The 27,469-nt window shown below is 37.0% G+C and overlaps 1 protein-coding gene across 2 annotated transcripts; it reads right to left on the minus strand.

Moving 5' to 3' along the window:
- Window positions 1-10: 10 nt before the first annotated feature.
- Window positions 11-27,287, minus strand: LOC139125081 (cytoplasmic aconitate hydratase-like). 2 transcript variants are annotated; one of them, XM_070691188.1, is made up of 21 exons: window positions 27,181-27,287; window positions 24,778-24,876; window positions 22,648-22,816; window positions 21,651-21,788; window positions 17,789-17,956; window positions 15,016-15,085; window positions 14,000-14,183; window positions 13,318-13,457; window positions 12,611-12,782; window positions 10,952-11,052; window positions 10,216-10,492; window positions 9,146-9,281; window positions 8,518-8,602; window positions 7,934-8,090; window positions 7,147-7,271; window positions 6,614-6,724; window positions 5,882-6,024; window positions 5,048-5,195; window positions 4,425-4,547; window positions 3,604-3,789; window positions 11-2,773 (listed from the first exon to the last, which is right to left on the minus strand). In XM_070691188.1, the coding sequence occupies exons 1-21, from the start codon at window positions 27,191-27,193 to the stop codon at window positions 2,657-2,659; spliced, it is 2,862 nt and encodes a 953-aa protein (XP_070547289.1). In that variant the 5' UTR covers window positions 27,194-27,287; the 3' UTR covers window positions 11-2,656. The 2 variants fall into 2 exon arrangements, with proteins under 2 accessions (XP_070547289.1, XP_070547290.1); XM_070691189.1 differs by lacking the exon at window positions 17,789-17,956.
- Between the last annotated feature and the right edge of the window lie 182 nt (window positions 27,288-27,469).

The raw sequence follows: 27,469 nt of genomic DNA on the forward strand, positions 1-27,469 counted from the left end.
TCTTCAGATATTTAATACACAGTTGATTTTATTTCAATCACCATCAAGTTTTCAGCGAGTTTTCAATAACTGTGTCAAAAAAAAATTTCTTCCACATGAAAATATTGAATTGAGTATCAATGTTGGAGGATATTGTCACATCCCCTGCATTGCATACTTCGTGTAGTTTGGAGGCGAGTTCATTAAGATCATCACAAATCACTCGCACTTTACGTTCTCCTCCATGGCATAAAATTCAGTACATCGCAACCAACCTTTCCCGTAAAAGAATTTCTGTTCTACGTCGGTTTGTGAGTTCAACACCTGTCAGTATCACAGAGCAGAATGGAACACACACAAGATTGGATAACCCTTCTGACATTCCTCTAAACATGGTGAGTATAAATTATTTAAATTAAATCAAATTATCCGTTTCATTCTAATCTCACTACTCAATTCTTAACACTGATCTGTAACCAGCATTTAGTTTGAAAAGCAGTGAAAAAAAAAAAAATTGAATCTTCTGTCATCGGTCAGTCCATTACCCTTGACTTTCAAAAGTATATTGTACATAATCGCTTCAAACAATGCCATCGAAATTTCTGTAAAGGTATCAAATTGTTATCTCTGGGAATTATATGCCTAGAAAGTGGAAGGCTTAAACTTTTGCTCAAACTTTCCTAAATGAAACTCTCAACCATTCTCTTACCAAAACAACGATTAAAACAGGGGTAAAATATCCTGGACGTATCCAATTTTCACTGAAGGTGTCACTATTCATAAAAGTTGTCCCTGGTAAAAGGCAAATGAATTCTTATTCTTGGCAATACTCTGATAGTTCACTCTCAAGACACAAGATTAATTATTCAAAAATGAACTACTAAGTAACTTATATTCTTTCTGTTTTGACAACCCATGTTTGATATAACAAACAATTTGTCTCAACAAATGACAAAGGAGCCCAACTCTCAAGTCAAATCAGAACTTCCATAAGCTAAAGTTGTGATGGCTTTTACACAAAACGTTGAAAAAACTGATATTTCACGTATCCAATTTTCACTGAAGGTGTCAGAGATGTCATGTTTCACTATATTTCAAGTTCTGAAAATCCAAATAATACAACACAGATGGACGTGTCATGCTATTTCAACCGTCTGACTAACAGTATACTTGCATTTACAAAGACACAATATTGTGCCTATGGTAATACACACCTCAAAACTGAAAGTTTTTGACTTTTGCTCATACGTTACTCAAAGAATCTTTGAAACAAATCTCTTTCACAGACAGGAATAAAAATCTCAGGCCACTACTCTAATTACAGAATCAGAGAACACAATTAGCTTAAATATCTTGATATTTGAAATTCACAATGGCTGCCATATGTAGTGTTATCCCTACAGAAAAATTAACTTTTTTTATTATGATACAGAACACGACAGAAATATTCATCAGCTCCATACATATCAAAATGTGTCCACACATGCCGCCCTGCATTGTGAACATCTGAATGTCAAAAAAACCTCTCCCCTGGGTACCTTCTACTTTAACCCTTTCACCGCCATGGTTTGGCCCAAATCTATTGTTATCAATGGTGATTGTGGACCTGTTTACATGACATTGGGGGTGGACAGGTTACATGCATTCATAAAAGTTGTCCTTGATAAAAGGCAAATCAATGCAAATTCTTGGCAATACTCTGATAGTTCACTAATAAATCACAAGATTAACCATTCAAAAATGAACTACTAAGTAACTTATATTGTTTCTGTTTTGTCAACCCATGTTTGTTACAACACAAGCAATTTGTCCCCAACGGCTTACAAAGATGGCTTTACAATTCTGACCTTCATCAGTCTATTAACTCACATTCAATTTCAAAGTACTTCTATTGTAAGTTTAATCAGAGTTGAGTGACATCACTCTCAGCTTGTACCGAACAGCTACTGTACGGAAGTGTCAAGTTGTAGATACAGTACATGGTGTTCAATGAATACGCATACAAACATTGGAATAGTGTCAAGTTTGAATGAAGTTATCAGCTGCAAGTTTTGAAGACATGCCCCAGTTCACCTTTGGTATAATGAAAATATCATACCATATCAATAAATTATTAGACAATCTATCAAAACAGAGTTTTAGTTTACACAATGCAATTTGGAAGGTATTGGAAACACCAGATACGATTTTGACGTGTTTTATCTACAAGCATCCGTAGCACAAATGTCTATATTGCTGCCTACAGACACAATGCCCTTATAATCTGATTGAATGACGTACTAAATAATTAATTTTCCTGGTTTTGTAAAAATTATTTCAAAACTGGACTCTTTGAGAAACACAAGTACAGCAGTAGGGAAAAAGAAGAAAGAAAACTGTGAATGCTGATACGGAGTTTTGTTGTTGTGCGCTAAATGGTGAGATGTCAAGGTTCACATCTGAAGACTGATTGTTATAGGACCTGCATAGTATGGACAAATGTTCGGTTTATCAAGGGTTAGACTCAAGAGTCTGAGAAACGTGAAAAAAAGTTGAAAAATCTAATCAAAGACATGACAAATGAATTGAAATGCTTCAAAGAACTCTGTGAAAATATTCATCATTGGAAAAAAAATTGCATCTCTTAATTATCAGGATGGCAGTACTTTTTTTTCTGTCCTTATACCGTGTATCTTGATTAGTCTTGCAACATACGGCGGATCATGTAGTTGAGAATACCGCCGTGTCTGAAATATGTCAGCTCCACATCTGTGTCAAAACGTACAACTGCCTTGAATGACTTGCTGTCATCAACCTGCAACCAATCACAAGACAGTATATTTTACTAAATACACAACAGATGATAAAGTAGTAACATGTTAAAAAGTTGAAAATTAATCAGTGTGTTTCTACTGTTTGGGTAAAAAGAATTAAGGTAGGGAAAAATGCCATAAATCTAATTTTTATTACAGTCTTGTCAATTCCAGTGAATTTTGTGATGTCATCTCCAAGATTATTACTGATAATGTATCTGATTATCTAGCATTGTGGCCCCAGATGTTTTTCACATCTATAAATTCACTGGCATTGCCAAAACTATAAAATAACAGCAATAATGCACCCCTTCCCAGCCAACAATGGACTCAAGCAAACTTTGCACTCCATAATGAACTTGACCTCACCTGGTGCAAAGTTTCTTGTCGTCCATTATGGGCCAGGAGGCGGTACATTATTGCAAAATGCTTGTTTTCAACTTGACAACGAAAGAGTACAAAGTTTACAGGGACAGTAGCTGTAAATTTTGATGATTTTTTCACTATTTTTGTTTAGTTTCTTAACTGCAAGTTCTTGTTCTACTCCCCAAGGCATTTTGAAACACCCACTATCCAGCTAATCAACACAGCGTTAGTATTTGTAAAATGCACTGTTATTGTTTACACTTTTGAGTCCGGACCAGAATCCACTTGTCAACAAGAACAATGCAGTCTACACATGAACAGGATGAGTTGACAAACTGAATACTGTGTATTTCAACAAGCTTTGGGGAATAGAACAAGAAACTGTAGTTGCTATTAAAAAAACATATTAGTGTAGTTACGGCTACTGTCCCCTAATTGCTACTGTGACTGTTAAGAGTTAACCCACCTTAACATCGATGACTTGTTTAGTTTTGATATCCTCTGGTATGACAATATTGTACACTTCTTTGCCAGTCAGACCAAGGCTATCAGCGTTTTCACCCTCCATAAACTGTAGCGGTATGATTCCCATACCAACTAGGTTACTGCGATGGATACGTTCATAGGTCTCGGCGATCACTGCCTTGATGCCCTGTGTGTCAAAATCATTGTCGTCTGATTAAAAGATATTACGAACATTGAGGACAAAGCTCTGTGTCAACTTTATGTTGTTCCTGGTAAGTTCGCAAACAGTGAGGTTTTCTGCATATATACAACAGCTCATGTGAACATTCACTCACTAACGCACATTTAAACAGAAGCCATAGCTCAGTGTACTAATACATGGAAATCTCTGCACATGCTCAGAAAGGTAAAAAGTCAAAGGTAGACTAATAACATTAATATACAGATGACAGGTACTGTAAGGTTAACAGTTCAGCCTAGACTATATGAAAACACGTACAATGCTTTGTACAATCTGAGCATATCTATCTGTCTTTGGAACCTGTAAAACTAAGTATTTATGGTACAAATAGTTTTATTTGAGACGCTTGTCAGACGGGCTGAACATTGCAGAGAATAAAAACACAGACTTTTCGGGTTCAACCCTTCGTCAACACTTGCGATTTTGCAAGTGATAACTGGTTGGTCACTATTTTACTGCATCCATTTTCACCTGCTGCAGTTTTATCCCTCTTTTGAAGTTGTTTGTAAATTTTACCAGGAAACATGGTCTGTATCTGCTAGTCTGTACTATTGCAAAGCTGACAGTGGATAGTTCATTACCTGTAGGAAAGGTCCTTTTGCTGCCCAGTCACGAGATGATCCGGATCCGTAATCTTTGCCAGCTAAGACAATCAACGGTGTCTTCTCTTGACCGTATCTCTCAGCCGCATCAAATACAGCCATCTGAAAATACACATACAAAATAGGGGGTAATGTGTACCACCTCGGAAGCTGTTATCCAATTAGTTAGCTGAATCTTACCATTATCATTGATTATACGCAATAGACTCCCTAAGTTGCTGTGAATAGTGATAATCGACCAATCGGATATAACCTTCCAAGCCAGCTGCACATCAGCAGTATAATAGATGGTCTAAACACAAGAGTCTTATCAAATTCAATGTCACATCAATGACAATACCCTTGATAAGCTGCCAACATGCCTCATGAATTTTTTCAATTGTGAGAAAATTGACATTTATTTTATTATATCAACCACACAATACTCACAAAGTTCTCCAGAAATAGATAGTTACGTTTAACATATCAAAGTTACACAAATTTTATTTCTTGTTTAAATCATGAAACCTCACTACATTTTGAGATGTCATTGGCAGAAAAGACTGACGCCATGGTTTTAGAACCTGCAATATCTTTCTGTGTTCTGATTGGCTGAGACTTACCTGATCACCAGATGGTATGTGGATAGTCTTGGGTGCCGCTTTGCCAATGAATTTATTGACAAGGCGAATATTTGCAAACGTTCCCCTGGCCATGACAGCATCGTTTCCACGACGACTGCCGTACGAGTTGAATTCACGAGGAGTCAATCTGCGAAAAATTAACAGCAAAATTTTTCATGTGATGTGCTTCAGAATGGGTAAAAGATTTCCTGTTAAAATTTGAAGGTAAATTTGGTCACTGTGCAAATTTTGAAGTTGGAAAAACAAATTACTTTACATTGACCATATCTAACCTCAATAATGGTGTGTTTTTCTCTGCCTTTACTCTATGGTGAAAATCAAACATGCTTTTTACACTAGCAAAACAGTGAAAAGTTAAAGGGAAAGAGTTGTCAGAACTGCACCTGTGCGAGTTTCTTGTTTACAAACTATGTATTTCATGCATGATATCTAGATGCACCTCATCATAGCTGCAACATTTAAATTATACAATGTAGATTATGATAGACATGTTTTAACTTTCATCTATCACCATCATACCTTGGATACAGTGTTTACATTGGTCATGCTGATCCCATACAACCTTTTGGGGGCAGTTCCGACGACTGTATCCCTTTAATTCACACCACAAACGTCAAAATATTGGAGTCCATTACAGAATACTCCACTGACCAGCAAAGCATTGTGTAATTTGTAAAAATTTGAATGTGCAATTATTTGTCCCTGAGGCTCTTCAAACTAACTCCATTGCAAGCTTCAAATCAGTGAAGTAACATCAATGTCCCTACGGTTCATTTGATCTCCAAAAGCACACAGTGATTTGTAAATACTGACCCTCTTCCAGCAAGGTACTTAGCAGCAGGACTTGTACGTGAAATACTACCGGCTGGTGAGATGTGATCTGTTGTGACTGAGTCACCGACATTTAACAACACTCTGGCATTGCTAACACCACTCACTGGAGACACTTCCTTGCTCTGTAAAAAAAACAAACACAAAAAACACGAAGTTTTCAAACAACCATCATACCATGAGCATAATTAGTTATGTTCAGATTATGTTTCTTAAAATATCACAAGTTTTTCCACTAAAAATTAAATTGAAAAACTTTGTGCATATTTCAATAAATTTATAGGCGTTCAAATTTATTTTATTTGAAGATGCAAAAGCATAGGTTGATACAGAAATCCATGTATCATGGTCACGAAATAATCACCAAATTTGAAGTTATAATCGTGACCATAGTTGAATCAGAAGTCTGGACAGAGGACAAATGAAACCTACTAGCTTTTAAACTTCTATTTCACATTACACTAATACAGATTTCAGATAAGGGGAAATTGTCAATTTTCTTGTGCAAAAATGTCCACAAATCTCTCAACTATGTTAGACAAATGATCGCAACATACCAGAAGATCTAAAACAATCCATTAAACTCTTTTTAGAGGTCAATTCAAGAAATCAGACTACTTCCAGTATTTTTTCCTGTCGTTGGAAACACTGTACTAATGATAATTCTGTACAGTAGACAATATTGCATGAATTGTCATGACACATCAGACTTACCATGGTTTCAAAGAAAGGAGGTGATTTGATGTAAGTTGACTTTTCATCCCACGGATACAACAGACTATCTGGCGCATCTAGAGAGTTCCAACGAGGGTTGCCTTCTCCCTTCTAAAGTCAACATAATAAAATATATATCATGTTTCCTGTTTTTTTTGTTTGTTCCCTGCATACTTGATCTGTTTCATTGCCAGAATCATGATTCAATTGAAAAAATCAAAGAAGTTAGATTCAAACATGAAAACACTTTTGATTGGTCGTTTCACAAACTGCAGAGAATTCAACCCTAATGTTGTAATTTCACAAAAGGACAGCAATAGTTTTAAACGCTTGTCTACTTTCAATGTCTGAAATTTCTGGCGTTATGATTAATTACTTTACTCTTTGAGAGCTGGAAAATTCTGACAAGACAGTAAATGTGTTCACATTATCTTTGGTACATATATTTTCGAGCTGTCTTGGGCATAGACAGGTGTTTGACAAGATCAAACTAGCTGATGACAGAATTGACCTTGTAAAACTGCTAGACATACCTCAATGGTTGAGTAGACCTCCTTAAACATGGCTGGAATGACAAATTTTCTTTCAACTTCCTGGATCTCTTCCCTGGATGGCCAGATATCACGCAGGAAGATGTCTTTGCCGTCAGCATCAGTACCTGAAAGATAAGAACAGCTCATCAGTGGATATCTGTATCTTGAAGAATGGAGTCAACCGTCAATACTTAAACTCAACCTCACTGATACTATGTCTGGTGTGAACATATTGTGTTCATAGAACCAACAGATGTGTCATATGATACAAAGAACAGAAAGTATTATCAAAGAGATGCACTTCAAATAAAGTAATTATAGCGCTGATCGCAAGATTTAAGGTCTGTTACTAAATATAGCTACATGTGTGTGATACTATTGATTGAAATTCAGACAGATTTTGTTGATGCAGCTTTGTCCGAATTTTAGGCAGCATTGTCCGATGTCGCGCACGTGCAGTTTTATTTAGTAAAAACCCTGAAATAGTGATCAACGCTATTTTTGTCTCCTTTAAGGAATATAACCCATTTAATTTATGTAGATCCAGACAATTTTTTCTTGATTCAAAATTTTGTTCAAAAACTGCAGCACATGAAAAGGTATGTCAGTGTAGTCCATAATTATCAAAAAATTAAAGAACAATGTTGCACTAAAATTCTGGAGGGAAATATTACAGTTCTCAACAGGTTAATGGTATACATTAGACTGAAAGATTCAGTAACGTATTATTTTTAAATCAAAACGATAGTTGCAGCATTGGATATCCGTGTAGTGTCTGTGTACATACCCAGTGGCTGTGATTCGAAATCAATGGACACAGTACCAGCCAAAGCATAGGCAATGACCAGCAATGGAGATGCAAGGTAGTTGGCTCTGGTCAGTGGATGAATCCTTCCTTCAAAGTTACGATTTCCTGACAGCACACCACAGGCAACAAGGTCCCCCTGAGTAAAAGAATCAAATCAATATTGGGGATTAGTCGTATAATTCTATCATGCTATTCAGTGAAAACATTGACTGAATGTTGATATAGCACTAGGAAATCTATCTTCTGTAATGGAAGCAAGGCCATTTTAATGAGAGTGTAGTATTGTTCAAATGTGACCCCTGACCTTTGGCCCTTGACCACTTGGACATGTGTGTAACAGAGCTGGGCCTTGATGAGTTTGGAAGACATTTATAGTGTTTTGTTCAAATGTAAACCTTGACCTTCGACTATTGATCACTGTTATCTTGGATGCAATAACTCATTCTGATTGAAAACAGGTGCAACAGATCTAGACCAAAATGAGTTTGGGAGACAGTTGAACAACCCCCTCAAAGTCAAACACAATGGATGGTTGTACACTAGCATCAGATCTGACCTCTCACCTTTTCAATGGCTTCACTGATTGGCTCCGGTAGAGGTCCACTGTTACCAATACATGTCATGCAGCCATAACCAACAACGTCAAACCTGAAAGAAACCAAATGTCAAATTTACTCGTCTATTCATGAGGATTCATTTGCAAGAGCTTTTAAAAGCACACCAAGCAAAATACTTGTGAAAGTCTCACTACAGAATAAGAACTGACAAAACAATCTTTCTAGTATTTCTTTTAGTGTTTAAATTTTACTTTACTCGAAACATCTTTTCCGATGCTGCATCTACAACTCAGCAAGATTTGTTACAAACTGCATTGTTTATTTCTATCATTTGTAATATTATTATCAGGAACAAGTCATTGTCAATGACATAGTCCCCACTTGGTTAATAAATTTGGAAACCATTGACAGAAATCAAGGGCAAATTGGCTTGTATCACTAAACTAATCAGTGTGCATACATATGACATAGAGAGTAATGCTTGTAACAAGTTTGAAAGAAATCGCTCCAGGCATCTCTGAGAAAGTTGTATAAACTGATTCATGAATGCACAAATGGATACATGGACACGGCCAAATGCATAATCCCCTCAGACTTTGTCTGTGGGAACTAAAAAAAGGCACCGTGTACTCACCCAAGTTTTTGTAAGTATGGAGTGACTCCACTCTCTTGTAAATAACAAGTGACAACACCACTACCGGGCGACAGACTTGTCTTGATGTACGGCGGAACACATAACCCTGCATCAACAGCTTTCTTAGCAAGAAGACCTGAAATACACAAGATTTTGTGTGATAAGAGAAATTATCTACAACTGATAAATTATTTCAACACCATTTTTTTTATCACACTTTGCCTTTGAGCATTGTAACATGAGCATTATGTGTGGTTTGAATGCTAGTGCGGAGTAGCTGTGCTGACCTTTGGATTTGAGAGCAATGCTACATGACTAAACTTTCACATATTAACCCTTTGAGTGCCAAAGCTGATTTTTGTTGCCTTTTTTACAAAAAAAACGCCAATTTCAGATCTAGACATTTTTTTTTTACAATTTTTACCAAAATTTTGGTCAGAAAGTGTAGCCCATGAAAATTTATGTCCGTTTGGTCTAAAATCTGGAAAAAAATTACAGAAAAATTCTTAAAACTTGGTAAAAATGTTGCCCTGATATTTTTAGGGAAAAATATTACAGCGCTCAAAGCCTGGGTTAATGTTTTGAACGGGTACAATGTTGTCTTCTATAATATATTGAACTCGAGCATTTATGTTAAAGCTTGTGAGGCAGTAGTCAGTAGACAGTGCAGTGAACTAATTTCCTACCAACTTACCAAGGGCAGGCAACTATTTGAATAAGTGGGTGAAATTAAGAATTCCCTGCCCAGAAGGTGGAAATTCTTTTCAGTTTTGGTGATATCGAAGACGAGTTGTACACTGGATGTAGTGTGTGAAGCACGATTTACCAGGGCAAATATTATTTTCTTTATTAAGGCAACTTTTCAAAGTTTGATGCCCAGATGTCTGGTTATAATTTCCCAACAATTTCCTTAACCATGGAAGACACCACTTGTGTTGGAAAATGTCACGGTCACTCATGTTTCAAAGTCACTTTACACACACACACACACACACACACACACACACACACACACACACACACACACACACACACACACACTGGATCAAGCATAATTAGTTTTCACTGACCTGCACCCAGCATAACTGATGGGTTGCTGGTGTTTGTACAGCTAGTGATGGCAGCAATGACCACAGATCCATGGCTCAGTACATATTCAGTGCCATCAAACACAAACGGCTGTTTATCAGCTTGCTTTGCTGGGTCAATGTTGAAACCCTTGAACCCTACTTTGTTGTCGAGACACTGCTGGAAATCCGTCTTCATGTCTGTCACCGGAACTTTGTCATGAGGGCGCTTTGGACCGCTCACACAGGTCACAACTGTACTCAGGTCAAGTTCAACAACCTGCAAAGAGGTGCAACAAAATTGTCATCACCAGTACCAAGACAGATCAAGCTCAATATCATGCCACAGACAACTGTGTACACATTTCATGTTGGTCAGTAATCTGATAGATTTTATTGGAGTTACAGCGACACAGGTGTTTGCTTTTTGTACTCAAAAGTATGGTATAAATACAATAGAATTGGTTCAGTAGTCCCAATAGGTTAAACTCGGAATTAGAATCACCACAGTACAAACAACTCCACATGTGCAAAATGCACAGAAAAATATACGTATTTCCATACAGGCTTGTACACAGGAGTCTGTTTGTACCAGCATTACATGATCTTTGGGGTGTACTGAGTCTGTAGAACACATCACGCCTTTTTATTCCAGAGTAGAACCATTAGTATTTGTCTTTGTTGTCACATCATGGAATAAACAATCATTGGTTTCACTGGTTTTGCATATCATCCTTACCTGTGAGAATTCAGGGTCCTCATCAGCGTTGGTAAAATCTCTGAACATTTTGTTGGCTTTCAGATAGGCTTCAATGAACTTCACCTTGTCTTCATCTCTCCCTGTGTATATACACACAAACATATCATGTCAGATATCACACAAAGAAACAGCCAATCAGTTTTGTATCACATTCAAAGAATAGTTAACCCTTGTTATTGTATAAGCCATGGGAAAGTCAGTCAAACATCATTTTAGCAATCAAAGCTTTGTTTATTAAGGGCTTTCCTAAACAAATCTCAAATACTGGAAATATATTGTGTGACTGATATGTACCATCAAGTAGCCAATCACACAACTCCTTACTTTCATGTAGTGTAAATCCTGATAGCAACATCACAGTATTTAGGATGTGCTTTGCTGTGATTGGTTGGCCAGTTTTTGACTAATGTTTCACATTCAAGAGAAGTGATTTCAAGTATGTTTGTCAGTGAGATGAATAGCGGTGGACCGTGTTAGGTGTCTGTCTCTACACCTAACACACCATCACACAGATATGCATGTAAGACCTGCATGAAAAATGCTGAGTAACAAACTACCAGCAACTTTCATTTTGATGTACTATTATTGATTTAGACACTATGGTTCATTATATGATAGACTGTCTGATGTCATTACATTAGTACCACCTTTTGTATGTGTGTGAGATGTGAGTGAGAGAGAAAGAGTGGGAGGGAGAGATTTGTCCAACCTTTTCTGAAATATTTTAATAAATTTGCCTACAGCTGTCATGCCATGTCATGCCCTATGACAACTGGTAAAATCACTCTTTTGGGCCTTGAAGTCAAGTTACATTACTGCCTAGCATTGCATATCACCCACTGTGGTTAGATAACTGGCAAGTAGAAGTGGTGGGTGGGTGTGTTCCTTAAAGCCACCACACCTCCGTAAAATCCCCTGCCCATTACTGTGTGGCAGGGGCTTAAGTTGACACATCCAGCACACGACACTTCCTCTCACTCAGTCTCCAGTCTCTGGGGCATAGTTCCTTTGAAGGCTGCACTAACAAATGCAGGTTCAGGTGTATCGTTTTATAGCTTTCCGTCTGAGACTATCTGTATCATTTTTTGAGGCTGCTGATCTTCAAAGCATCTACTGTTTGTAAAATCACAAAACTGGTCAAAATTGCACGACAGAATCAAGAGGAAGGTGGCGCTTTGTTTTTGATGTGTTCAGTAGGTGAGAAAAATGATTCATATATATTAATGTATCGCAATTTACAAAGTCAGGTAATTAACTGAACTATTTCATTATATGGTAGCTATTGACATTAAAGAGTTGCTGACAAACATTATGTGAACCATTCTATTTTGTCAAGATGGTGAAATTTTCGACCAAGGCCCAAAGGAGCATTATGTATGAAATACATCTTACTGTTCTCAGAAAGAGCCACTGGTTTCCACAGCTACCATGCCAAGTCTGGACCATAGTCCTAGGCCATGAAAAAAGTGGCAAATTCCATCAGACGCGCACATTCTTCCAAACTGACGCAATAGACAAAGTACAGAAAGACCAAACTGGAAAGATCCTGACAGGGAAAAAACAGTAACTTCGTAACAGTCGGCATGGACCCTTTAAGTCTCAGCATATCTGCTGTGATTCATGATATAAGACACTTACCAGTCTGTTTTAAGTAGGTGATACTAGTTTCATCAGCCGGGAAGAACCCCACGGTAGCTCCGTATTCTGGACACATATTGGCAATGGTGGCTCTGTCGGCAATGGACAGCTGTGATACGCCGGGTCCAAAGAACTCAACAAATTTACCGACGACACCAATCTGACGGAGGTGCTATGATGAAAACAGATGGAAAAGTTTGAGTAACAAGCAATAATGGGAAGTCGTCAATGGCATAATAGTGTTAAGATAAGTCAACATGGGAAATATACCAGCCTTGTTTGTTTATCCATGGTAGAGAAAACAAATTTGATAAGATGAGTAACCGAGAATATAATTTTGTTCACTGCTTTCTGTGCCTTCAACACATTCACTGACTTAACAATAAAAGAGAGGGCAGACACTTTTCATATTTGAAATACAATTTCATTCTTTCATACCTATTCCCTGTAGACAAGTCTGCACTCATTATTGATAATAATGGGTTTGGGCCAAACCATGGTGGTGAAAGGGTTAAATCCTTCAGAAGCAAAAACATGTTGCTTCTGTATCTATACACTCACTCTTCTTACATGAACCACTTTCAATGCACCATGAAATACTATAACTTTATACCCTACCACTACCTAACAATGGTGAAACCCTATTGTTCTCTATGGCAAGGTTGGATCCATACATATGAAGATAGGTAGGGAAGGGTTAGACATACCTTTGTAATGGTAAGCACCACATCAGTGGATGTGACCAGACTGTTGAGTTCACCAGTGAGTTTATAACCCACTACTTTTGGTAAAACCATGCTGATAGCCTGGCCTAGCATTACAGCCTCGGCTTCTATTCCACCAACACCTGTGTAACAATCAGACAGTACATCAGATTATTGTCTATGTTCTGTGAGATTTTAGACTACATTTTGTGACCATGGTGTTCAAGCAACACACTGTCTCACTGCATGAGACATGCTGTGCATCATCTACCAGTATACAACGCACAAAACCAATATTTTTTCACACGTAGAGCTTACATTTTCACACAAAACGTAACCTGTTTCACAATGTTTACAACTGTCAGCTACAATAAATATCAAAGTCTTGCAGGATTTTGTACTAAGCTTGCTGGCAGACCAAAAGACTACACAATGAACAGAACTCTCTACGCTGACAACATGCAAAATAATTCCACATTAAATACAATTGAAAACTAAATGACAACCTGTAATTTATTCAGATTTTGATACTCAAATATGAATGATGTATTGTAAGGTTAAAGCAATCATTTGGTAATTCAAGAATGATGAGGCTAGAGTGCAGTGTCTAACTGTCAAAAGTTCCAACATGAGATGAAACTTCTTCTGTATGGCTGGAAAAGATAGAAACTGGGGTAAAACTTACCCCATCCTACAATACCAAGACCATTAATCATAGTAGTATGAGAATCTGTACCAACAAGACTGTCTGGATAGAGTACACCATCCTGGTTGAACACAACACGGCCAAGGTATTCCAAGTTAACCTGATGGACTATTCCGGAACCCGGTGGCACTATCAGCATGTTACGGAATGCTTTGGCACCCCACTGGATAAATCAATATTAAAGTTGTGTTACAAAATATCAACAGTTAGCCAAGACAGCACACAAAGTATTGATCATCAGATTTTCTTGACAAGGTAACAGGGGCAACATGAATAGCACTGATTGCAAATGACGTCATTTTTTCTCTCATTAATATTCATAAATATTTGTCTGCATTTTCTGCATAAACGACGAAAATAAAACCTGCTAATGTTACAATGGATACTATGGATACTAAAAGTCACTAATTCGTATGAATTGATAACTCAGACTACAAGTTGCAACAACAGTCATGTATGCAGCAATAAAATTTGTCAGAATTTTAGGCAGCGTTGTCAGATTCATCATTTTATGGTGACATGGTATAAGAGTTTGGCACGGACACCTGAATACACCCAGTTACCGGTTAATAGTTGTGCAAACTGTTCACCAACTGGTTAACAGTTCACCAACTGTTAACAGGTTAAGTCTGACAATGCAACCTATGTCTGAGCACATTCTAGTTAATATTACAGAAAATAGCCATGTTGTCTGTGGCCAAGAGAGTGATAGTACCGGAATTTTTCAGTGAGAAAACTGGACAAGGTGAGTTACAAAACACATGGACTGACCATATTTGGACAACATCATGTTTGTTTCCTTTGGGTCTGAGAGTTCCCCTAAGATAATGTTTCACAAGGCCATTCAGACAACATTCCGAAAGACAAGATCCATAATTTGCTTCCATATGGAGGGACAAATTCAGTGCATATCAGGCTGAACACGGTGAGGTTTCAAAACACATAAAGCTCCTTGTTCAAGGACAATGCATGGTATTGAACAGTGAGGTTTTTACCTTCAAGAAAAGAAAACGTTCTTTGTTTCTCTGAAATTCCAACTCCTGGTTCTTCTCAAGGGCATCAGCACTGAAACAGACAATGTGAAAACAATAGGAATTGAATTACACCGCTCTGAGCTCTTGAACTTACCCCAAGCCCCATGTCATGTGAACATAGACACAGACTTAACATAAAACAACTAAAAACAAAGTATTGACATGGTACATAATGTCGAACTTTCAAAAGTACAAGCCACGCAGAATACTGTTGAAACAGGAAAAACATTCCTAACAAAGAAGTCAGTCTCTCTATTCAGACAAATGACGCTGTAATATGCAACTACCTATATGAAAACTAGTTAATGCAATAATAAAAGTATCTGTTTTGGAAATTTATAAGACCAATTTTTGGACAAAAAGGTATGGATGGGACAGATTTCTACTATTGCTTGTGTATGTGCTGCTACCTGACCACCCCTTTTAAAAGTACAAAGGTCCAACCATGCCACACATCTGTGTGTTTATGCACACACACACACAAGATGGTGACGAACACAATTTGCTATATCTGTTGATATTTACATTACTTTTGTTGTCAAAAATAAGTATTTTTGGTTTTTTTTCTCACTTTTGTCAAAATACCAATGATTAACCATGCCAACAACAAGCATTATACAAAATGCAATTGTTGATTATGAATTAATGACACTAAAATCGAAAAGTCAACAATGGGTGTGGTTGGCAGGTTAAGCCAAAGGCATTCCTACATAATTTTGGGAGTAGACAAGAAACTGAATTTTCAAAACTGAACAAAAATAAACAAAACTCAAATCAAAAGTTTCACCAAATAGAGCGTTGTTTAATTTTTTTTGGTGATGTTCTGATTAATGTGTCAGTTTACTCATAGCTACATTTCACCCCTCTCCCATAATGTAAGGATCCAACCAAACCTATTTGAAAACGATGGGATGTCACAAAAGAATAGTTGGAACGGGTTAAACTTCTTTTATGTGGGTTCCAAAATTAATTGCCAACTTTCCTTAGCAAAGGCATGCAAGTGTATCATATTAAAGAATGGGCTACTAATCTTTCTGATCACACATAACTTAAACAGGAACTTCGAAAAGCCAGATTATAGTAAAGCTATGCAAATGTAAAAAAGCCACACTACTGATCAGACATGCTGTGTTCAGTCCCAGAATCCCATAATTTTGCCATGTTTCAGGTGTTCATTGTCACTGAATCTTGCATATGTCTGTGAATATACAGCGACTAAACTTGAGTCGAGAATAAACTGAACAAATGTTCTGTTTTGTTTTGTTTTTTGTCGGAGAACGCATATGTTTCAAAAGGTGTTGCCTGTACAACCATTTGACCCCTCTTTGAATATGTCACAGAAGTACCCATCATGATTATTCAGATTCATCATATGGTCAAAGTGATGCTGTGAGAATTCAAAAACTCCTGCCCAGTGTAAGCAAACGGCTGCATCATCAGTAACTGCCCTATTGTGCGCCCACGGTCCTGAAACTTCCCGTTTAAAGAGATGGGGTTTGCAGAACTGTGCTGAAAGGTCACACGGAATACAAACAACCAATGTAAACACCGTATCAAAGGTACGCTATGATTGATGGAAATTAAAACACATTTGTCATAATGTACGTTACAAAGTTTAAATGTTGCAGCTATACAGAGAGTTAAAAATATTCTTTGAGAACAAGAAAGTTGCACAAGCACAGTTGCAACGACTCCCCCCCCCCCCCCCCCCCCCCCCCCCCCCCCCCCCCCCCCCCCCCCCCCCCCCCCCCCCCCCCCCCCCCCCCCCCCCCCCCCCCCCCCCCCCCCCCCCCCCCCCCCCTCTTAAAATGAAACAGTTGTCGGAACTGCATGTGTGCGAGTTTCTTGTTTACAAAAGATGTATTTCGTGCACCAGATGCACCTTATCATCATAGCTGCGACATTTAAATTATACGATGTAGATTATGACAGACATGTTTTAACTTTCATCAATCACCATCGTACCTTGGATACAGTGTTTACATTGGTACCAGAAACTTTACATAAAATGAAGGAAGGTAAGAAGACAGAAAGAAAGAATTAAATTCTGAGAAAACGAATGTGCATCTCAAAAAACAGGTCAAAATTTGTTTTGAAATCTAAAGAACACAAGTTGTATGAAGTATAAACAATATTAATTAACTGTGAATGATACAATACAGAAACTGATTTATACTGACTTTGTCTACTCTGATTTTCATGATTAGGATTTAATCATAGATATCAGATTCTACGATAGCAAAGCGAACTGTGACATTAATTATTCTATAATGAAATTAATGAAATTAAGTTCTCTGAGTTAGCAATCATAAATGGTATGATGTATAAATGGAAAAATTATTTAATTTTAACACCAGCAAAACGCAAATGTATTTCTCAATATTTGAAAAGAGAGGTGGGATGGGAGATGTTTTAAATGGTGAAAAGTAATCTGGGAAATCAACACAAACTTCAAAGCAAATTTGAAGATTTTTTCAAACAAATAATACAAATCATAACTTGTAACAAATTCCACAACAACAGCAAGTCAAATAGTCAATATAAATTGTACATACACGCAAAATGTAACCCCTCTAACGTACAATTCCACGCAATATTTTTTTAAATATAAAAGATGCAACTTGTATATCAAAAAGAATTCTTGAAATAAATCAACACATTGCAAAAAACAAATGTTGAAATGGAAATATAAAGTAAATTTTGAAATCGAAAACTGAGGAAATCAAAGACTAACCAATCGGTAGGAAGGTGATGGAAGGGGCATATCTGGTCTAAAAGTGGTAGCCCTGAGTGTAAACAGAGAGTGCATTTGCCAACATCTTTCCCTGATACAGCCTTTCTTTGCCCACCACCACCACCACCGCCGCCTGGATTCGGTGCATTTGGCACTATCCTATACGGCCTATGAAATGAAGAAAACAACAATATCAGCCACATTTCCAACATATCTCACTACTTTCAATAATTTTGGACAAGAACAATTTTTTTTTCTCCGCTGACCTCTTTATTAACTTTTCAATAGCTTGGTTGTCACATGTTAATCACTCTCAATTTTTCGAACACATAATTTATGTTTTTCATGACCAACTATTTATTTTTGTAAAATATTTCATCTGTCCCATTCATGTATTTGGCATTTTTTATGGAAATACTTATATTTCCTTTGTTTAATAATTTATAATATCCATTTTGTTTCAATTTTGAACAGTCAAAGAAAAAGTTACATTACTGACAATGTCGTACAAGAAATGTACCAAGAATACAGATATGTTGAAACACTTGAGCCCCTCTAATCTTATGCCACCCTATCGGTACACTGTAAGGTTCTTTAACCCTTCTTATCTATTGATTTGGTGTGACCCTCTGGTTTTAGTATGCTACAGTTGGACCAATATACTTTGAAATAAGGGGGGATGGGGCTCAGATTCAATTGATGTAGGAAATGGCATTCTGACTATTCTACATAGAAACTGTTAATGCATAGTTTAGAAATAGCACTTGTACCATATGTTCAAATTTGAAACCACATGTTGATTTTACGCAAGGGTGAGCAAATCCACTCAGCCAAGCCCAAAGGCTAGTAGTTTTTATGGACAGGCTGGTAATTTTGACTTACCACTACAAGCCCAAAAGACAAGAAAATCAGTACACCTGTGACTAAACATGGTAACTGGTGATCTAGTGGAAACTGAGGCAAGGCTAGTGATATTGTTTTGCTACTACTAGCCCAAGGAATGGTGGATCTGAACATGATTTGCTCACTCCTGAGACACAAATTGTATAAAATCAAATTTTCACTAAACACTGTTATCTCAAAACTACTGAAAAACCATTCATTTATGAGTTAGCATATAAATATTGCATCTAAAATAACAATGTGATGATCATACCAGCAGACTATACATTGTTCACGGCTTTGATGTATGAACCATTTACAGATGACATGACCATGGCAATGATGATAATTGTGGTACCGTCTATCTTTTATCAACATGGAATACACCATGATGGATAGGCATGACCAAACACAGCATAATCTAAATGTACAATGCATGGACATCACCATGGACTTACTAACATGTCTTTATTTATCACAGACAGATTACACACAACATTCCACATGAACGAATGGAAGATGTTCATACAACCATAGTTCCTTCTTTGAATATTTGAAAATTTAGTTTATTTGATTCTGCAAACAAAAACCTGTTCATCAGTCTTTCATCAATATTCTACATGTATTCTCATGCTGATATTTGATTTACATGTAACACAAGAACACGAATAGGTCTGAAGAAGGTTTATCTTGTATTTGCTAGTAATTACCAAGATGCACTGATATACTGGTCTTCATGCCAAAAACAAAGACACAGTGCTCTTTGACTTTTATTAATAAGCTTTCTGAACTCTTCATATCATTTTGAAATTTCTGAAAATTTCTTTGTGTAAGTTATCAATATACATGTGCGTATAATGAATACTTTTTTCCTCTATCAAAGAGCATACAGTTGAGTCAATGGCACACATCACATTGACTTTGATTGGAACATTGAAGCAGGGCCTGGCTTGACTGTTGGTGACTGCTATTTGAATATTCAAAAGAACACAAACACTATACAACAAACTATATAGGGAAATCCAAATTCCTACAAAAACAGAAATGTTGAAAGAAATCGAGCAATACCAACAGTTCTAGAGGGCGCCCTTGACTTGGAACTGTCTTGATAACAATCTCACCAAAGCCTTGTTTTGTAATACTACCTGACTTCTCAGAGTAGGTACCAGTTCAGTTAAAATGTTAGGTCGGTGTTTAGACAAAACATTGTTAAACCCTTTATGAATACCAAATATAGGAGAGTTGAGCTGTAAAAATTTGTATCAATTGCTAACCTTCAACAGAACAAACTATTTATGTTTTGTCAGTGGCAAAAACATAAAGCTTGATAGCACGACTAACCTTCATGAAAATGAGTCTTTTTTAATTTGAATTTGTTATTTGAAATGATGTAATCTAACAGACTAACACCTTGTTTTGCTATGTACCGTATCCATGTTTGGTTTTGTCGGATAGATAGCAAAAAGCTGCTGTGACCCACTCAGAAACAACAAAATTATAATTAAAACTAAAATCCAAAATGCATGAATCAGCTATTTCTAAAAATATGACAAGCAGTTTGAACACCAAGCATAATATTTCCCTCAGGAGGAATAATTCCCAATCTGCGGCAGCGGTGGTGGTGGCAAGATAGAATTGCTGAAAATAATACAAATGTGTTGGCTGGGGATTTATATCGGAAATGTTGAGAAGACAAAGACATGATACAGAAAGCAGTATATCTGTCCAATACATTTCAGTTGGCTGTTGGTTTGTTTTGCTTTTGGTTTGGACAGGATGTAAATATAGAGGGGCAAAGACAGTAGAGTCAGTGATAGCAGGCAGGAAATTAAATATGCATGAATATTAATTAGTCTATTATGCATAATTCAGAAAGCGGCATGATTGGGTGTCATCCCATGGAGGTCCTCTCCAATGTTTGTGCTGCATAGCTCGTGAAATTTTGCTAATCCCACAGCCTATATGGAAACACTGATACAGAAAAAGCATAGCTGATGACATTTACAACTAAGCATAGACATCAAACGGTACATGAGAAAGGACACCAAACTTAGTCCAAAGCACATGGTACTGCAAATTATTTTTTACTAAAGATTTAAAGTGAACAAACAGAAAATGTACAAGGAATACGGCAATACAAGGATAGCAAGTCTACAGAGCTAACGCAAGAACCAGTCATACAGGATAGCAGCTTTCATTCCCAAACATTGAACTGCATTTATGTGCATTCCACAGTGACATAATAACCTACAGCATAGCTTACACCAACACTCTAAATGTTATGCACCAAAGTACACAGATACTATGACCTAAAAGCAAATGTCAGCGCCTTGTTATTTCTGCTAATCACAAGCTGTCATTCAAAATGTCAAAAACGATGTCTTCCTTCCATTGTTGTATCTCATAAATGTATAAACACACTTTGCAAAAACAGATGTGAATACAACAGACCACGGATGTATACTTTTGGTTGTACAATATTCTAAATTATTAATTACTGAATAATCATTATTTTGTTATCATTATTATTGTTTGGCTGTCAGAATCTCATGAAAAATTCACTATATTATTGATACTATTAACTGTAAATCATATACATTTGTATCTTTTTTATTTCTCATCCAACAAGCAAACACAATTACAGGATGAGGTACCCATAACCCACTACCCAACAGAGCAATGAGGAGTTAAGTGCCTTGCCCAGGGGCACAACACCGTGCTAGTCTCGAACTCACCATCCTCTGAGAGGACTTTGAGTCTGTTACTCTGGACTTAATGGGTCTTGAAGTCAGCATCTTCCAATAGTGAGTCCTTTACTCTGGATTCAGTGGGTCTTGGGTCACCATCCTCCGATAGTGAGTCAAGCACCCTAACCACTGCCCTAAAGTGCCTCCTTGATATACATCAAACTTCAACAACAATGGAGTAACTGGTTGAGATTTTGCTTTGAAAAATCTGTCTCACATCTTGCCATACATACCTCCTAGAAACATCTACTTGAACTGAGTGATCGATGACCAAATCAGCCGGGCACACTGGATTGATCTTCTGGGGGTCCCCGCCTAGTCGCTTCACTGCATCACGCATGGCAGCAAAGTCCACCACTGCTGGGACACCCCTGCAAGGCAATAAACAGGTCTTGAGTCAGGAGGTGGGTGACCTGTTTATGGACTCTGGCACAAAGTCTGAAATTCACATCATGTTTACTCGTTTTGATGACCAATATAAATATAGGAATTCACACACTTCCTGTTACTTTGAAACTGGACAAAAAAAGACTTGAGTCTAGTAGCTGGATATCCATCTTGAAGTCACACTACCGGTACTGCCCGAAATAAACCGTACTGATACTAGACTGAAATATACATATCGATAGGAGGATATGATTAGTGGTTTATACAGATAATTCTGAGGTTTCATTCCACGGTACATACACTACTGCAGGGAATAGTTGCTTGAAATATCACAAGGTTGCCATTTCAGTAGTGTGGTGTTTTGTTTTCGTCTATTTTTAGCTTTTAAGGTAGAATGTGCCTCGGGGACAAATATTCAGACTCTAAAACTTTTACAATTCTTTTCTATCAACCACTTGTGGAGATTCACTTTAACAAACACACATAACAAAACTTTTCACCGGCTTAGTTATTCGAAAAATCGAAAATTTTATTTTACTCCACAGAGTTAACATGGAGATGGCGGCAATTTGAATTTCAAATATCGGTAAATCTTGGGATATTTGTTTCTCTAGTGCCAGAACTTGCATGGTTACCCCTAAAATTTTATTTTTGATTTTGAAAGAGAATGGTTGAAATATTCCTTGAGGAAAGTTTGAGCAAAAGTTAAAGTATTTCACTTTTGAGGTGCATACTACCTTAAAAATCCTATAGTGTGATTTACAATGTAGGTCTCTTTCTGATCCACTGCTGTGTAAACTTACAAAGGGTAATTTAGTGTTTTTTTTCTACATGTGTACTTACGTAAAATCCTGTAGGATAACTCTTGCTGGTTTGAAAGGGATTTCAACATCATTGTTTTGATTGTCTTTCCAGTTAATTATCTTTTCAATGTCATCTTCCTTGACGTGGAAGTTGTCACAATTCCTGACCGCTGATTCCAATAACACACGGACAGAGTACGGCAGGCGATCTGGAGAATTGTACAATACAAGTCAAAGTCTGTTAGCCCCATCACCACTATGACAAAAGTACACTGCTCAGCTTAATAATAAGTTATAAATGGAATTTGGGAGGAAAAGTTTGGATTGTGAGTTCAAAAATGATGCATACTGTTGACCAAGTTAAAAGTGGCAATTGTATACCACTATGAGAACAACTGCCAATCATACACCCTGGGAGATAAGGGTTATTCACTCTCACAGATGAGAAATTTAAAGTTTCATCTTTGCAAATCAATTTGACACCTTTACCTAATCTGAATCTAATATTTCAGTTAAACCATACCATTGAAAACATTGGGATCACAGGGTTCTCCACAAGGGTTTTTTTAAGTGGAACAAACCCCTCTGTTTTTGGCGAAATACCGTACTCGTCCGAGTATAAGCCCCTGCTCGTGTATAAGCCCCCCTACTGATTTCAGAGGATTTTAGAAAATGCATTACATCCGTGTATAAGCCCCTACCCTAGTGTAACTCAAATACAGAAATGTTAGGAGAGTATATTTGGTCATTTAACTTGGCAAAATTACTTTTAGATAATAAAGAAACCATTAAATGATGTTAAAACAATGGGAAACTGGAGTTCCCTTGACAGCATCGTAAGGAAAATGACACGTTTTCCCAGTACTATCTTCATTCTTTGACCCTACTCACCCCCATCGCCTAAATAGAATAGTCTCACTCACGTCGGCCATTGTTCATTTTCATGCACAGCCACGATGTTTTCATGCTTGAAACATGCAGTTTCTTTTGTTTGAAGCAATTATCCTTTCATTTGTGAAGACTTTTCCTGGTGACTATTACAATTTTCACTGCTATGTTGTTGTTTTCACAAGATGTAGACAGTTTGATACTGGAATATTGAGTTGCCTTTCCGTGTAAGCAATGCATGCCTGTTCACATTACTGTTGATCAGCAGCATACATGACGTCTTTGTTTCAAGTTTGGGGTTTTTTTGGGCAGATCGTCCATGTAGCCGACACGAACACAAAGTGTCTGTTACCGGCTACCAAAAACTATGAAAAATAGTAAAGAATGAGCTACAAAATCACTATCAGTTTTAAGTTGCAGGTAGAATAAGTCTGTGCCTTTGTAAAAAACAATATAAAAATAGTAGAAAGTGAAGAACCAGCTGAAAGTTAGTTGAGGAGACCTTGACCGCATATCATTTGCATCTCATTGTCGGCTACATGGACTGTGTGCCGTTTTTTGACGCTGAATTTCACCAAAATGTCACTTCTGTGTTCAGAGATTGTACAATCAGTTTCTTTGGATGTGTAAGTCGATTTTGAAAGCGATAGAAAGATCGAGTGGTGTTGAAAAAAATCGTGCATAAAATTAGCATAAATTATGTGTCCATGCCAGATAACATGGGGTTGCTCGAGTATAAGCCCCTCCCCTAGTTTTACAGCTGTTTAGTGTTGCCGAACCGGGGGCTTATACTCGGACGAGTATGGTATATTCAAGTAGTAAATATCTATTCATGTAGTAACTATACAAAAAAGAGTATATTTTCATAACAAAAGAATATGCATAGCATTATCATATAAATTGAACTATCCTGTTTTTTTCAAAGCTGTGGAGAGCATATGTTAATAACTATAAAAAAGAATGATATTACAACAAAATAATATACAAATTGTGCATAGTTATGTAAATTGACCTTAATCTGTTTTTCAAAGCTGTGAAGCGCACTGTATCAAATCACAAGTGGTGTTGTGGTGGGTAAATGATTAAAAGATCAACTTGTTTTCAGATTTTCAGTGATATCACTGATTAACTAAAATCCAAGATAGAGATAAGGCAACACAGATATGTAAAGAACAATGCATGACATGATACAAAGCCACTACACATTTCATGATTCTTATCTTCATTTCAATCTGAAACAGGTCCAAAAAGTGGACTTCCAAAAGACAAAGGTCAGACTCACCGTATCTTGAATCATTGAGATTGTTCAGGTTGTAGTACTTGAAATCTTGGCTGTCAATTTTTAGAGTGTCTAGCACACGTGATTTGAAGGGGTTTTCACCTGTAAGAAAATACATACAGACCCTCACTATTTACCATGCATTCCGTCTGTGCAAGTTCAAGAGCACATCTATAATCAGGACTGTGTATATAGTTACTGGTTGCTATGCATTCATTGTACAGTTTCATATGGGTCTGTGAGTGTGGGTCTCACAGATATTTGGTGTTTTCATAATTGGATACTTTTTTGCTAAGATTTGGGTACATGGACAAACAGCTTGAAAAACCCTATACCATCACTCACGTTTCCTCTAATAGCTTAGGTATTGGGTCCTTCCAAAGAATAAATTCTAAAAAAAATTTCCTGAAAGCCTAGATATTGGTGATGTTATGAATTGTATTTTGTAATTTTTGCAAGTCAAAGATTTCTCTCAATCAGTTAGTACTGGTATTCTTAAACAGAAGCAAAATCAAGCCCTTGGACTTTCAAGGTAGAATGTGCCTCAGGAACAGATATTTGACTCTTAACCCTTTCACCACTATGGTTTGTCCCATATCCATTGTTTTCTATGGTAAAGTTGGACCTGTACACAGGGAACTGGGGTTGAAAGGGTTAAACTTTTCCAATTCTTTTCTGGTCTACCACTTGTTGTGGGGGGCTCATTTTACAGCCCATGGTAAAAAGCAAATCTTTTACAGTTTTTTGTTTTTCTGAAAATCTAACATTTTATTTTTCTCCATAGAGTTACCACAGGGATGGAAGCCATTTTGAATTTCAAATATGGGTAAATCTTGGGTAATTTATTTCTCTAGTACCAAAATATGCTAGGTGACCCCAAATTTTCATTCTTGATTTTGAATGAGAATAGTTGACACATTCCTTGGAGCAAAAGTTTAAGTCTTTCACTTTCGAGGCGCATACTACCTTAAGACTTTCATTAGAAGTAATACATATATGTGTCTTTCATGTGGCAGCCACTGTCATTGGTCAAAATCTGTACTGAATTGCTACTGTTATTCACTTTACCAAAGGATTAGATTTTAATAACGTATCTCATCTTATACACTAGAAATGTCAGGCAAGGAAGGTGTCATTAAATTTTAAATTTACAGTATTATCTGCTATTTCATGTACATCTGATAAAGTCTTTCACCAGACCATGCAGTCTCACCACCAAGTTAATATTTGCAAGAGGTGACCAAGAAAATCACACTAGGATTTAGGGTGTATAAGACTTGAACTGTTACTAGCTTTGTATTTTGATGAGAGAGTGAGATACATGTATAATGGTGAATAAAAAATGCTGGTATAGCAAGTATCAAACTGATTATTACTCTTGATGGTAATTTGTTGGATTTTGTTGATTATATGATTTGAACATATGATGAGTTTGAACACATATCATGTCACTATCTATGTGTTCAATTAATAGTGGTGATCGCGATTTAAATTTTTCTACTAAATATAGCTTCACGCCCCCCCCCCCCCCCCAACATCGGACAAAATTCGGACAAATGTTTTTGTTACATGTGTGGCTGCTGTTGCAATTTGTAGTCCAAGCTATGAACTAGTGTGACCTTTAGTATCCATTGTAACACTAGCAGGTTTTATTCTTGCAGAAAATGTGGGCATTTATTTTGCATATTAATGAAAGAAAAATGACATCATTTGCGATCAGCACTATTTCGGAAACCATGAAAATGAATAAATGCTGAAACATAGATGCTGGGCTGGGCTTCTCTGTGCTGATAATATATTCTTCAGTTCAAATACATTAATCTATATTATATAATAATTTGAAAAAAAAAAGTGCCAAGTCGTTCTTTGTTTATGTAGAACGTTGTCAAAACAAGTATAATTTATGAGAAAACTGTTCAGACTTGTTTTTGACCTGTGGTCACTGATGAGGTATGTGAATGAGTCCGCCCCGTTGCCGTTAACCTCTGACCCTTTATCACCTGACTTGTAGACGAACAACGACAAGCTAGCTACAACAACAACAACAATCCGATTTAATTAGTTCGAGACTATATTCAACCCCCCGGTATCCATTAAATGTTGAATTCATTAAACATATAGTAACGGTTTAAACATTACAAGTAATATATACAATAAACAAACGAATAACGCATTCGGAATGTCATGTTGCGCCGCCACGCTAGCGCTGGCCTGGTGCGTGTGCCCTACTTTAGTAATCTTTCAGAACAGATAGAAATAGCAGGCTGGCCCTTGCATATAGACGTTACGTTCATAAAGTGGTGATCCCGCTTGAATTTTATGGGTCAAAATTACCTAGTTTCAAGCCTTACAGAACACAACAATTAGCTAAAATTCGACATTTTTACCACATTTGTAGTCACTCACCTGCGGCGGCCATGATGGGCTGTGTAAACTACACGTACTGTCGTAGTCCAAGTTGTCAACTGGCTTCTCATTGAATATTCAAATATAACCTTTAAATAAGAAAAGTGTATTATTTTCTAATAACCAAAACGACTATGAACATATTGTCGCTCAGGATGGGAAAATTGATACGGTGTAATATATCTACACCTCTCAAAGCCAGTTGCTTGGTTTTCAGGCTGGAGAATATTTTGTAATTTTTATCTTCATTTTTTTTATTTGACGCGTCAAGTGACCAATCAACGTCTGG

This window comes from Ptychodera flava (assembly GCF_041260155.1).
Source record: "Ptychodera flava strain L36383 chromosome 23 unlocalized genomic scaffold, AS_Pfla_20210202 Scaffold_24__1_contigs__length_23054250_pilon, whole genome shotgun sequence".
NCBI classification, from domain to species: domain Eukaryota; kingdom Metazoa; phylum Hemichordata; class Enteropneusta; family Ptychoderidae; genus Ptychodera; species Ptychodera flava.